This window comes from Sinohyriopsis cumingii, unplaced genomic scaffold (genome assembly GCF_028554795.1).
Source record: "Sinohyriopsis cumingii isolate HCF-2022 unplaced genomic scaffold, ASM2855479v2 utg000426l, whole genome shotgun sequence".
In the NCBI taxonomy this organism is placed as follows: Eukaryota; Metazoa; Mollusca; class Bivalvia; order Unionida; family Unionidae; genus Sinohyriopsis; species Sinohyriopsis cumingii.
The window spans coordinates 8,907,686-8,921,239 of record NW_028315897.1 but is presented as its reverse complement, the minus strand read 5'-3'; the positions used below and the strand labels follow the sequence as shown (position 1 = coordinate 8,921,239).

Sequence of the window (13,554 nt, the reverse complement as noted above, 5' to 3'; positions counted from 1 at the left end):
CACTAAGGAAAAAAAGGGAAGAAACCCTTGTATATTGCAAATTACAGGCTTATGTACAGTTCTTCCCCTTGCAAGCCATTCATTAAAAAAAATTCAATAGAAGATGAATACCAACATGCTTTTCTCCTGAGCACTTCCTTCATTTACAAAGAGTCACATGACTCTTTAGGCTACTAATTAAATCTATGTCAATCTTTGGAAAACAATTGGTATCAGACTGTAGTAAAAATGGAAAATTAACATACTACAAAAGTCAACTGTTAAGTTTGTTAAGACAGGTGAATGATATTAGGTTCACTTGGGCCTCTTATCTAACAAATATGCCCATCATATTTTTCCTTATTATTCATTTTATTTGCATTCATTCTGCATTATGCTTGCATTCTTTCTTTATTTGCCCTACATTCAAGATATTTCCATGAGGCCTAAGTTTTTCTGTGTGTACATTTTTAATATTTATGAAATTAGTATCAACCACATACTGAGCAGTGAATATTTTCATAGAGTTTGCCTTAAAACACGTTTACTTCATGTTTGATTTTGATTCTTTTTCCATCTGCATTACACTGAGATATGTCCCATGCTAACTTAGAATTTTTCACCTTTAATTGGTATGAGATTGTTGGGAGTATCCATATCTTGTGGAGACATTTATTGTCCTGTGTTGGCTTATTTAGCTATGTGCATAAGATTTTAAGTGCTGTAAGTGCAACAATGATGACAGAAAATGATTTGTAGGTGTATAAATGTATGAATATTTACAGCTGAGTGCATGATATCAGTGACTTAATGCATTATAAAATATAAATGTTTTTGTTGTTTTTTGGCAGGTTTTGCAGCCATTGAGTCCTAATTAGACATCTGTATCAGGATGGGACTGTCATGAGATTTGATCATTAACATGGCTGCCTTGACAATGCTGGTATGTAACAGGGTATGGCACATAACATAAATAGCTGTCAGTTTCCTGAATGATAATAACGTAAATTGCTGTCAGTTTCCTGGATGATAATAACATAAATAGCTGTCAGTTTCCTGGATGATAATGTGTGGATTTTTATTCTCCACCATGACATTAATAGGATCTCGCAGCGTTACCCTTGTCCAGCTATCCAGCTATTATATAACAAGTTTTGGCCATATATTTTTATAATTTTGTATTTTCTTTTTTACATTTTCTTTGTTTTTATTTACTTGCAAGAAGTTTGGCATTTTATAGTGATGTCTTGCATGGGGGCACCATGTCACAGACATTTAAGCATCATGTCCCACCCAGATACACTATCCTGACACTAGGCCAACCAGTAATAATACTAACCTCTAAATCACTAGTAAGGCTGCACTTAATTACCATTTTTATATGTCTTTGGTATGACTCATCTGAGGATCAAACCACATCTTCCTTCATCCAAGGTAAGTGTTCTAACCACTCAGGCCACTACAGTGGTCATCCTGATGTAGACAAGAGGGCTATGATGAGTCAGAATGGAGCGAAAAATCTTGTGTTGCCATGGTGACCACTTCTAGTACACTGATAGTCCTAAATTAGGCTTGGAATTTGAATTTCTTGTGCAAAGTATTTTAAGAATAAATAATCATGAAGCACTTTAACTAAACATTTTGAATTTTAATCCTCACAGTGAGACTGAATAGCTTTCCTAATGCAAAGTTTGAAACAATTAATGTTTTTTGGAACACTCACAAGGTATCGTGGATTGAAATACATGTACAATCATTCCTTATTGAATTCTCCCTTGTATGGGTCTTTCTTATCTTCAAGCAAATTTTGAGGACTTCCTCATATTTGAGGAGGTCAACACTTGTTTTATTTAAGACTAAATGGTTGCTATGGTGTCAAGTTTTGTAACTCTAAAGTTACTTTGTGTTTTTTCCACTCACTACCTTTGACAAGAGTGCTGATATTTTCTGATGTATCATAACCATGATAATGTAAATTTCAATTTGAGGAGAAAGTTTTGAGAAATTTGATGAAACTGGGGACTGGTCACAAATTTGACATATACTGAGTTAAGCATGGATATTATAAGCAGGAAATAGCATTTTTGATTTACAAAATTATGCTAAACTGTTATTTATACTAAATTTATCCATAGAGGAAGCACGTCTTGGTTCACAAAATCAGGCTTAGCTGTCATACAAAATTTGTACATACAGGACTTGTTTTAAAAAATGAACCTAATCTGTTATTTATACTAAAGTCATAATATGTAACCATATTACATTTTCACAAGTTCAGTATTTTCAGTATATATGTGACAAAAAATTCTTTAGTCTCTTAATTGATTTTGGGGTCAGTCAGCCAGAGGTCAAGGTCATACTACAGTTAATAGCAGCATGATGCCTTTTTTAATTTGCTGGATGTTTACTATAGGTTCTGCTGTGCAGTTTCATGTTTTGCATAGGGTTAGATTTTCAATGCAAAATAATTTCCTAGCTTTTCCTCACTGATTACACTAGCTATTTAAAAAAGTCTTTGTATATCTTAGGTATATCGACATTCTCTCCATTGTCCATGTTGCAAATGTAACCTTACAACTGCCATTCTCTCAGAACTTCATAACTGAAGAGCACACCCATGATGCTCATTAATGCCTAACCTGCAGTAAAATCTGTTTTTCTTATTTTCTTGCAGAATGCAGCAGCAGAAATGGTTTTTGAGACAAATAAATATCAGTGTCATCTGAAGGGTGGGGTTTGCCCAGCAGAAGGGACCACTGTCACCGCCATATATGTTGTGGAGAACTGGATTGCCAAGGAATGTTGATTGATGCAATGAGTGGAAGCATGAACTTTAAAAGCAAGAGACCTGGGATCAAAGAATTATATTTCTTAGGGAATATGAAGGGGAAAATTAATGTAAAATGTGAAACACTTGTTTCTTTTTAACAGGCTGTAATCAGCAGTTATGTTTGCATGAATGCTCATTTTTCTCATGTATTATGGCTTCGTTTTTATTCTGCCCATCCATCTTTGGGAAAAATGCCATACTGGCAATTTATCTGTCACTTGTGGACTCCTAGTACTAAATGTATGGAAACACCATTTTGTCACAAATTTAATAACTTTAGATTTCTGAATGCTCACAGTCAAGCCTTTTCCATATAATTAGTACCACGAAACCTTCAAGTTCCAATATCAACAAATTGAATGTTTTCTTTTTAATACGACATATCATTGTCAGGGCTCCAGGTAAGATTGTTTTGTGTTTACCATTTCTAGACTGGGTCTTAATTTTCCAAATAATTAGTTTTTGAGTCCATCAAGAGCCGATTTTGACAAATCAAGGGAGACAATTGCAGATATGCAGCAAAGTTATTTGCAAATTTTATTCAAATAAAGCACACAAAAATTGATAGAGGTTTAGCACTTGACTAGAAAATCCTAAATTATTTAGAACATCAATTCAAATAAAGCAAGAACATTGACAAATGTTAACACTCCACTAGAAAGTCCTTAATTATTGGAATGCATATCAAAATTCTTAAGAAATAACATTGCATCAAAGGTAAACCCATCGTAAAATTCATAGCACTGGTTGCATTTTATGTAAAGAAAAATATAATGTTCTATGTTTGTTCATTTAATTAAGAGGTGATATAAATTGCAACATTCTATTGAACTTTATTTTCATCTATTGTTTAATATATGAGCATGGGTATGTATATTTATGTGTAATTTTATGTATATGAATTTACATACATATTGGTATTATGTAAATTTGTGTGTGGTGTATTTCACCTCAGTGTTGTATGCCAAATATTTTAGTAAGAATGTGCATATTGTTGTTTTGGAAATTATGTTCTTGTGTTAATTGGTGTATGGTGTATGTTTTTTGTATGGGTCTGTAGTGTATTTTGTCTTTGTGCTTATAATGGTATATGGCATAGTTTGTTTGGTTGTGGGCATATTCATGCATGGTGTATTCTGTGGATGGTTTGCATTTGGGGGAGGAGGAAAAATCCTCCTGAATTTGTGGTAGAAGGGTTAACGTCACTCAGACTGAAGCAAGCAAAATGATTTCTGCATATACAATTCAGTTATCAACATAGACAACTATTAAATATAGACTGGTGTATAATGTCTCAGTTATGATACTCTTAGTATTTTCCAAATGTCTCTTGTTTTTCTTCTATTTTTATTTCTAAATGTAACTTTTTGCTTGTAGATGGACCTGGTCTACAAATTTAAAATTTATTTAAATTCATTGTTATAGTGAATTTTAAACTTGTATTTTTGTATGATCTGTAAACAAATTCATGTTTCTTATTTCATCTCTAATCTTTCCTTGGTGTGATCTTCTCATGGCCTGAGGCATCAAGAAATGTATGAATGTATTCATTTTTTGTCTCATAGAATATTTTCTAACACTTATAGTACACCACTCCCTCGATAACTCGCGCACATCGGGGTCCAGAAACATCGACCGCACTATAAGCGAGGGGCGAGTTATCGAGGGACCTATAAAATAAGCCCAAAACCAATAAAGTGATTGACGACATAACGGAAAAATGGGGGGGGGGTAGGCAGATTATACTGTTGAATACTCACTTTATAATCGTTCTGAGATTAACTGTTAGTAAATATCTCTTCATAACGGTGTACTTTATTATTTTCTCATAGGACAACATTAAAAATTTCAGGATCAATTACAGTATATTGAGGCGATCATCGAAAACATTATTCCACGTGGTTTCCGTTCGCTGAACATGTGTACCACTTCACACATTGTGTACTACGTCACTAAGTTTTATGTTGAATTGTATACATTCTAGTTTTATTGTTTGAGCCAAATTAGAAGTTTTTTATACACAAAAGATCGACTCTTTTCGAGAAACAGTGTCGATCGAACGATAGATAGATAGATAGATTTGAATGCGATAGAAGTAAAATGGAAAAAAAAAAAAAAAAAACAAGAGTTAATCAGTACTGACATATTTAATTGGTCTACAAATTTAAAACAATGTAAATTAGAACAAGTTAATACTTGCCGTTTGTGCCACGCTTGACAAATATCAATTCACTTTTTGAAAAAATCAGTTAATTTTTTTTGTGTGTGAAACTCCTTGGTTTCTCTGCCGCCGAGCAAAATCCCTCAGATTTCTCAACTGCATGAGCTTTACGTAGTCAACATTTTGGGTCTCCAGCCACCTTATGGCAATATCAAAATATTTGCTTCCTGTGCAGAGGGGTGGGGGTGCAACATCTGTGTCTGCATCACTTTCAACACTTGTATTACTCCAGTTAGAATCGTCTTCTGCTGCAAATTTGTTCGCTATAGAAATAATTATAGTTTCATCTGACATGTATTCGGCTGTAGGGCAATCATTGTCAGCACAAATCCACTCCTCCATCAAGAGAAACGCCCATCTCAGGACCATGAGTCTTTACTAATTTCTCCCAAACAGCCTCGGCATTAATGACATCAGTTTCACTGAAACATTCGAAGTCACTATCGTCGTCGTTGTCTCTGTTACTGTTTTGCTTTACGTCAAAGGCAGCTCCAAGACCCTTAATTCAGCACCCGAGGTCTCTTGTAATCGATTTTTTTTTTAATGCAACAAACACTTCCCCAAGTTGTTGATCAAAACAAAGCCGGCATGTACATGTAATTAGGTTCTCACAGAAGTACTCACGGGTTTCGATGTGACGGTCGATTGACTCTTTTCATGTTTTCAATGAACAGACTATGTTGTGATTATAATGTTTACACTGAAACGGAATTAAAGGATTAGAACGTGACTTTCACACAGGAAGTCGTTTAATTGGTGTTTATTTCATTCTCTGTTGCCACCTGTTAACATTCACCAGAAGTTTTCATTGATCGCTATTTCACCAGACTGTTTATTTACAGTATAATGACAACTATTTATCCTAAAAACTTACATAATATATGATATCTTTAAACAGAGGTCTCACTAGGATTTTAAAACTGGGTCTTTCTGCCTCTGAATTCAATCACTAAATATCAGTATATTTTCTCACTCGGCCGCCAAGTCAAAGCCTTTGAACTAGCCGCCTAGCTGTTGCATCATGTTCTTTTTTTTTTAATGTACTCTTATGAAATAGCAACAGTACATCAAAGAGTCTTTCAGTCACTGAATTCTGTCATTGTAAATATCAGCACAGTAAACTGATCAACACATTTTCCCACAAAGCAGGTGGCTGAAACAGGACCGGCAAATCTTTGAATTTTCCCGCGCACCTATTACATGCGTACGGAGGACTCCAGCCTCAGTGATTTTCAGCGTCCCAGATCAAAAATTGGCGTCCAAATACGCGTAATTAAGCGTTTTCGAGATCTCTGAAATTAATTCTTCTCTAGAGCTTGCAAATTGCAAAATATGGATTATATTTTTACGGGCATTAATCACCATTTTCGATGATAAAACGAGCAATGTATCAAGGTGTAATTTATCAATTCTTATCGTGATGTTTTTTCATGTTCAGCATATTTTAAAGATATTTTAAATACATTTTGTCTGGAAAAAATCGGGAGCCAAGACGGACACCGCGTTATAAGCGGGATCGCGAGTTATCCGGGCGCGAGTTATCGAGGGAGCGGTGTATGTTGCTTTTTGCTTTTTAAATACCTAAATTTCTACTCCATGCACAACTCTGTTACACAATATTTATTGGAATGAATATGTTACATCCCATAGACAATCTATCTGTAGTTAACATCAACATGGTACACTGTACATGTTTGAACCTGGTCTTAACACATTAACCACTAGTGACGAGTTAACATGGCAGGAAGTTACAGTAGTCTACTGCCGAGCCCTGTAGCATCATGGTCATGAATGATACACTAAAGTCAGTGGTATTATAAAAAGGACACAGATGTAGCTCTACAATAATACCAAATAATCAGGAATTTCTACAAAATAAAGAGGGGAAAACCTCATTTTCTGTGTAAAGAAAAGGATATGAGCTGAGGTATTTTCTAGACTTGCATTTGTTTGAAACATGTGCTTTCAATTCTGCACCAAAGAGTCAGGTACTAATTTCAGTAATGAATGTTTCAAACTCAAGACTGTTAAAGGAATGAAATTCCATCAATATAACAATGTCTTTATATTTTTCCATTTACAACTAGCATGAGCACTCAAAAATACTTTTTACTAAAATTGATCTCTCATTATCAACCAAAACTGACCTGACATACCCATATATACTCTTTTATCTTCACCAATTTCCAGACTGGTTCCCATTTTTCCATACAATTATTACCATGTATCCTAATGTGTTAGGTAAATATTGTATGATGGCTGTTTCGTCCCCTTTCCTTTTTTTCTACTACCACCCTTTCTTCTTTTTTGGGGGGACAAGGGGGAGCTACCCATTTCAGATAAAACCTTTGCATCATTAAGCAAAAACCACATGAAGCAGCAAATTTAATTTTGTTGATTTGTTTGCATATTTTGATGACTTGAATAAATTATCAAGGGATTTCAAATTCAAAAGTAAATGCCACTCTGAGAACAAAGCTGGATTTTGCATTAACATTATTTATACATCATAGACATAAACCAGTCCTTGTGGATGGCTTGCATTTGGGGTAAAGATGAAGCTTTCACTCTTGGAGTCCACTCTACTAGTTCACTGTTATACTGAGACAATTTATAATGATAGACTGCATTATACTGAGACAATTTATAATGATAGACTGTGTTATACTGAGACAATTTATAATGATAGACTGTGTTATACTGAGACAATTTATAATGATAGACTGTGTTATACTGAGACAATTTATAATGATAGACTGTGTTATACATAGACATTTTATAGTGAGAGAATGTTATAATTAGAGATTATTATACTTAGATACCTTATCATGAGAGACTGTTAAAGTAAGACACTTTTATTATGTATTTTTATATTGTGTGCTTGACCTCTGTCTGTAATTGAGGATAGATGTTAGGCCTACCTGGCTTTGGTCTTGTTTTTTAAGATATTTACTGAAACTTGAGTTCAAAGCCTAATTTTGTTTATGAACATATGTTCTGGAAGTAGATTTATTAACAATAATTTGGAATTTTCCATTAGTTTTAGAAAATGTTATTGCAACATATATATATATATATATATATATATATATATATATATATATATATATATATATATATATATATATAATGAGGTTTTGGTAATCAGTGTCTTCAGTCCTATCTTAAGTTCAGTCTGTGGAATCAATTACTGTTGCATTCAAATATAATTCAAAAGGGATTATTTATTGAAATTACTCATTGGAATTACAAAGTGCTTTTTGATGTTTTGGACAAAAACACTCTTTGCAGTTAGGAATAACTCATTCAAAGACATTCTGAATTGTCATTGTGGTACATCAGGACATTCAAGACTTTTAGTTCAAGACTTAATTGTCATTGTGGTACATCATTACATTTGTGGCTATTGTTATTCATTCATAACATCATAACATTCTATTTTTTGGACTTGGGATAGGAAGATTTAGGATTATTTGGGATTTAATTGTTCCTCTTTAATTGTTCCTCTTCAACTTTAACTTTGTAACTTAGAGAAATAAATTGTTTGTTAATTTTACTTAAATTGTTGGTTCCACTTTTCTCTGTTATATAGTTTAAGACCTCAGTATATTTGTAACAATTTATAGAGAGAGACTTTTATGCTGAGACACTTTATAGTGAGAGACACTTATACTGTTGCATTCTAAAGTGAGAGACTGTTATGCTGAGACACTTTATAGTGAGAGACTGTTATAGTGAGACACTTTATAGTGAGAGACTGTTATACTGTGACACTTTATAGTGAGAGACTGAGACTATATTGGTCAAATTCAGGCAGTTGTTGCACATAACGCAGCTAGTACTCAATTCATTTATTTCTACTGACCTGAATAAGACCGACAGGGTGAGTTGCTAGATTATTAAAAATGACACCATCTTAATAGACCTATTAGTAGGTTATAATCCAGGATGTCATAGCAGGTTATAATCCAGGGTGCATGCATCCATGAATCACAAAAGAAACTCACTACAGTGGAGTACTTGCCAGTAATAACCTGTGACAATTGGATGTTACACTGTGTATTATGTAGCTTGGTGTCATCTACACCAGTTCAAGAGAAAGATGGTCAGTACACTTTGCACACTTTATGTTCTTTTGAAACTGTATACTGTAGAAGCCAGTTCATGATTGTTTCCCCAGCATGATCAATGATGCAGACTAGGTTGAAGCTCCCTCTTAGATGTGATGAGTAGCAATGAATGGAGGCAGAATAGGCCCAAACTACACTCTTGCATGTCATGAGGGCAATGACTGGAGGAAGAATAGGCCCAAAACACACTCTTGCATGTCTTAAGCACAATAAATGGGGGCAGAATAGGACCAAAGCACCTTCTTGCATGTCATGAGAGGCAGTTAACAGAATCTGAGGCAGAACAGGCCCAAAATACACTCTTGCATGTCATGATGGCAATGAATGGAGGGAGAATAACCCCAAAACGCAATCTTGCATGTCTTAACAGTAACTAATGGTGGCTGAATAGGCCCATTGAAACCACCCTCTTGGATGTCATGAGAGGCAGTTAACACAGGCAGAATAGGCCCAAAAGACCCTCTTGAATGTCATGAGGGCAATGATTCTATATGGAGGCAGAATAGGCCCAAAGGACCCTCTTGAATGTCATGAGGGCAATAAATGGGGGCAGAATAGGCCCAAAGGACCCTCTTGAAAGTCAAGAGGGCAATGAATGGAGGCAGAATAGGCCCAAAGGACCCTCTTGAATGTCATGAGGGCAATGATTCTATATGGAGGCAGAATAGGCCCAAAGGACCCTCTTGAATGTCATGAGGGCAATGAATGGAGGCAGAATAGGCCCAAAGGACCCTCTTGAAAGTCATGAGGGCAATGAATGGAGGCAGAATAGGCCCAAAGGACCCTCTTGAATGTCATTTAATGGAAGCAGGAATAGATGTGGCTCAGTAGTTGGAGTGCTGGATATGTCATAAAAAAGATGCAGAGCCTTCTATAAGATCAGACTGTGTTGGATACCATAATATGCATATAGGCAAGGCACTTTATTTCAGTTGCATCAGCCCTAAATGACTAATTTGTGTCATGAAACACAGAAACAAACCAAACCATGATTGCATGAACCTGATTTTGATGGATGGATGCTTTGGACTGTCATTAACCAGTAAAGAGACAATTTATTTGATTGCAAGTCAGGAACATCAGTTTGGATATATTCTGCTATTGATAATAATTTTTTAAAATTATTTTGATTATATGTTTATATGATCATTTATGTTATTCAATGAAATAATTTTATTTTAATGACAATGATAAAGTCCATCATCAGCATAATTTAGCAAGATGTGTATTAGTTTCCACAGAGAGAGACAGATAAAAAAGAGAGATTTTAATAGATGGTAAGATTATTGAGCAAAATGAATATAATGTATTTACAACTTCATAGCAGTTCTGGGAAATGGACATACTAAAATGCCTTTTAAACAAATACAGACAGAATTATCTGCCATAAAAAAAAAGAAATACAATAAAAAATGATCTAGAAAATGCAGTGAATTTTATCAGATCTTGCATTGATATTTTTCCTGATGACTGAAAAGAAAACATTTAAAAAAGTTCCAAGCAACAATCTTGACTACAATACTATCTTTATTGGCATTGGCATTTACAATGGTTAAGGCATTTACATACGTAGCAATTAATGAGTGCTACAACCTAATTACAAAGTTTGATCATATTGACCCATATTGAAAATTTCTCTGTTATGTTTTTTATGTTTCAAGACTTATAACAAAAGAAGGTCATTGTGACCTACATTTAGTATTTTGTTGGCATTAATTAAACATATATTTTGCATCATATATATATATATATATATATATATATATATATATATATACACACACACACATATGGCATTCTACCTTGAATTAATCATGGAACTTAATGATTGGTGATCTTGATGAATAGTACACATTTGCAGCAGACATAAGGTCATTGTGACCAATATTTCACACTTCTCTGAGTTTGGTTCAATTTACTGTTTTAATTCTTCATGCCAGAATCAATAAACTAGATGATTGTATTTTCTCTATTAGTACCACATGGGTAAGAAAAGTCATATTGAATGCGTCTCTATAAGTAGTAATTTCCATATGCAAAAGCAAAGGCATACTGTATGCATCTCTATTAGTACTACATGGGTATGAAAAGTCATATTGTATGCATCAATATTAGTAATACATGGGTATGCAAAGGCATATTGTATGCATCTCTATTAGTAATACATGGGTATGCAAAGGCATATTGTATGCATCTCTATTATTACTACATGGGTACGCAAAGGCATATTGTATGCATCTCTATTAGTAATACATGGGTTACTATGCAAAGGCATATTGTATGCATCTCTATTAGTACCACATGGGTAAGGAAAGGCATATTGCATGCATCTCTATTATTACTACATGGGTACGCAAAGGCATGTTGTATGCATCTCTATTAGTAATACATGGGTTACTATGCAAAGGCATATTGTATGCATCTCTATTAGTAATAAATGGGTTACTATGCAAAGGCATATTGTATGCATCTCTATTAGTAATACATGGGTTACTATGCAAAGGCATATTGTATGCATCTCTATTAGTAATAAATGGGTTACTATGCAAAGGCATATTGTATGCATCTCTATTAGTAATACATGGGTAAGGAAAGGCTTATTGTATGCATCTCTGTTAGTAATACATGCAAAAGCAAAGGCATATTGTATGGCGCATTTCTATTATTAGTACATGACATGGGTACACAAAGGCATATTGTATGCATCTCTATTATTACTACATGGGTACACAAAGGCATACTGTATGCATCTCTATTAGTACTACATGGGTAAGCAATGGCATTGTGCCCCATATTTTCTATTTTACCGGCTTAGCTGGCTTTACATTTACACTGTGATTAAACAACTTATTTGCATGCTATTTATATACAAAATCATATTAAAATCATGCAACTTGGTGAAGGTAGCATCAAAGTTTTACATGAGGGAGCATACACATACTATATGAGGGAAATATACATATACTAGATGAGGGAAATATATGCATACTAAATGCGGGAAACATGCCCATACTAAATGAAGGAAATATGCACTTACTAGACGAGGGAAGTAGCACATACCAGATGAGGGAAACATGTATGTAATAGATGAGGGAAGCAGCACATATTATTACTAGATGAGAAAAACATGCACATACCAGATGAGGGGAATATCTACATACTTGTTAAGCAAATATGCATATGCTAGATGAGGACAGCATGTACATTCTAGATGAGGGAAACAGATACATGCCAGATGAGGGAAACTTGCACCCTCTTGATGAGGGAAACATATGCATATTAGATGAGGGACTCGGAACTTACCAGATGAGGGAAATATGTACACACTAGATGAGGGAAATATCCAGACACTAGATGAGGAAACATGCACATATTAGATGAGGGAAACAATCACACACCAGATGAGGGAAACATATAGATACCAGATGAGGGAAACAGTTATGATCTATATGAGAAAAACATGTACAATCTAGATGATGGAAACATAAACATACCAGGTGATGGAAACATAAACATACCAGGTGAGGGAATTTATATATATATATATATATATATATATATATATATATATATATATATATATATATACTAGACAAGGGAAGCTACACATACCAGATGAGGGAAGCAATCACATACCAGATGAGGGAAATTACCCAAACCAGATGAAGAAGAAAACAATTACATTATATATGAGGAAAACATGCACATTCTACATGAGGGAATCATGCACACACTAGATGAGGAAAACATATATCTACTGTATGAGGGAAGCACCACATACCAGATGAGGAAAACATGCACAAGTCATATTGATTGTGGGAAAAATGTACATACTATATAATGTGTGTGTGTGTGTGATTTGGATTTTTAATGTAGCTTTAGCAATTTTTCAGTCATATCGCTATGATGTCTGCATTGTGGCAGTTTATAGTGATGTCTAGCACTGGGGCATCATGCCGCAGACATGTAGCATGTTGTCCCACCCAGTCACATTTATCCTGACACCAGGCTGACCAGTCCTAATACTAACCTCTTAATGCTGAGCGCCAAGCAAGGCAGCTGTTAATACCATTTTATAAGTCTTTGGTATGACTTGGCCAGACTGATCAAACCCATGATCTCCCACATCTGAGGTGGACGCTCCAACCACTAGGCCAAAAGAGTGGTCCCACTATATGATGTGAATATCCTGATACTTGATGAGGAAACATGCATATACTAGATGAGGACAGCATGAACATACTAGATGAGGCACACATACTAGATGAGGCACACATACCAGATTAGGTAAACATGGACATTCTAGATGAGGTAAACATGCACATTCTAGATGTAGGTAAACATGCATATTACAGATGAGGGAAACATACACATACCAGATGAGGAAAGGAGTG

The 13,554-nt window shown here is 34.7% G+C and overlaps 1 protein-coding gene across 1 annotated transcript in view; it reads right to left on the bottom strand.

The window, feature by feature from the left end:
- Positions 1-13,554, bottom strand: part of LOC149774146 (uncharacterized) — a 136,793-nt gene that overhangs the window by 43,034 nt on the left and 80,205 nt on the right. The window contains exon 4 of the mRNA XM_089945852.1: positions 11,140-11,171. Within this exon, the coding sequence (XP_089801978.1) occupies positions 11,140-11,171 (32 nt within the window). The remainder of the gene's footprint in view (positions 1-11,139; positions 11,172-13,554) is intronic.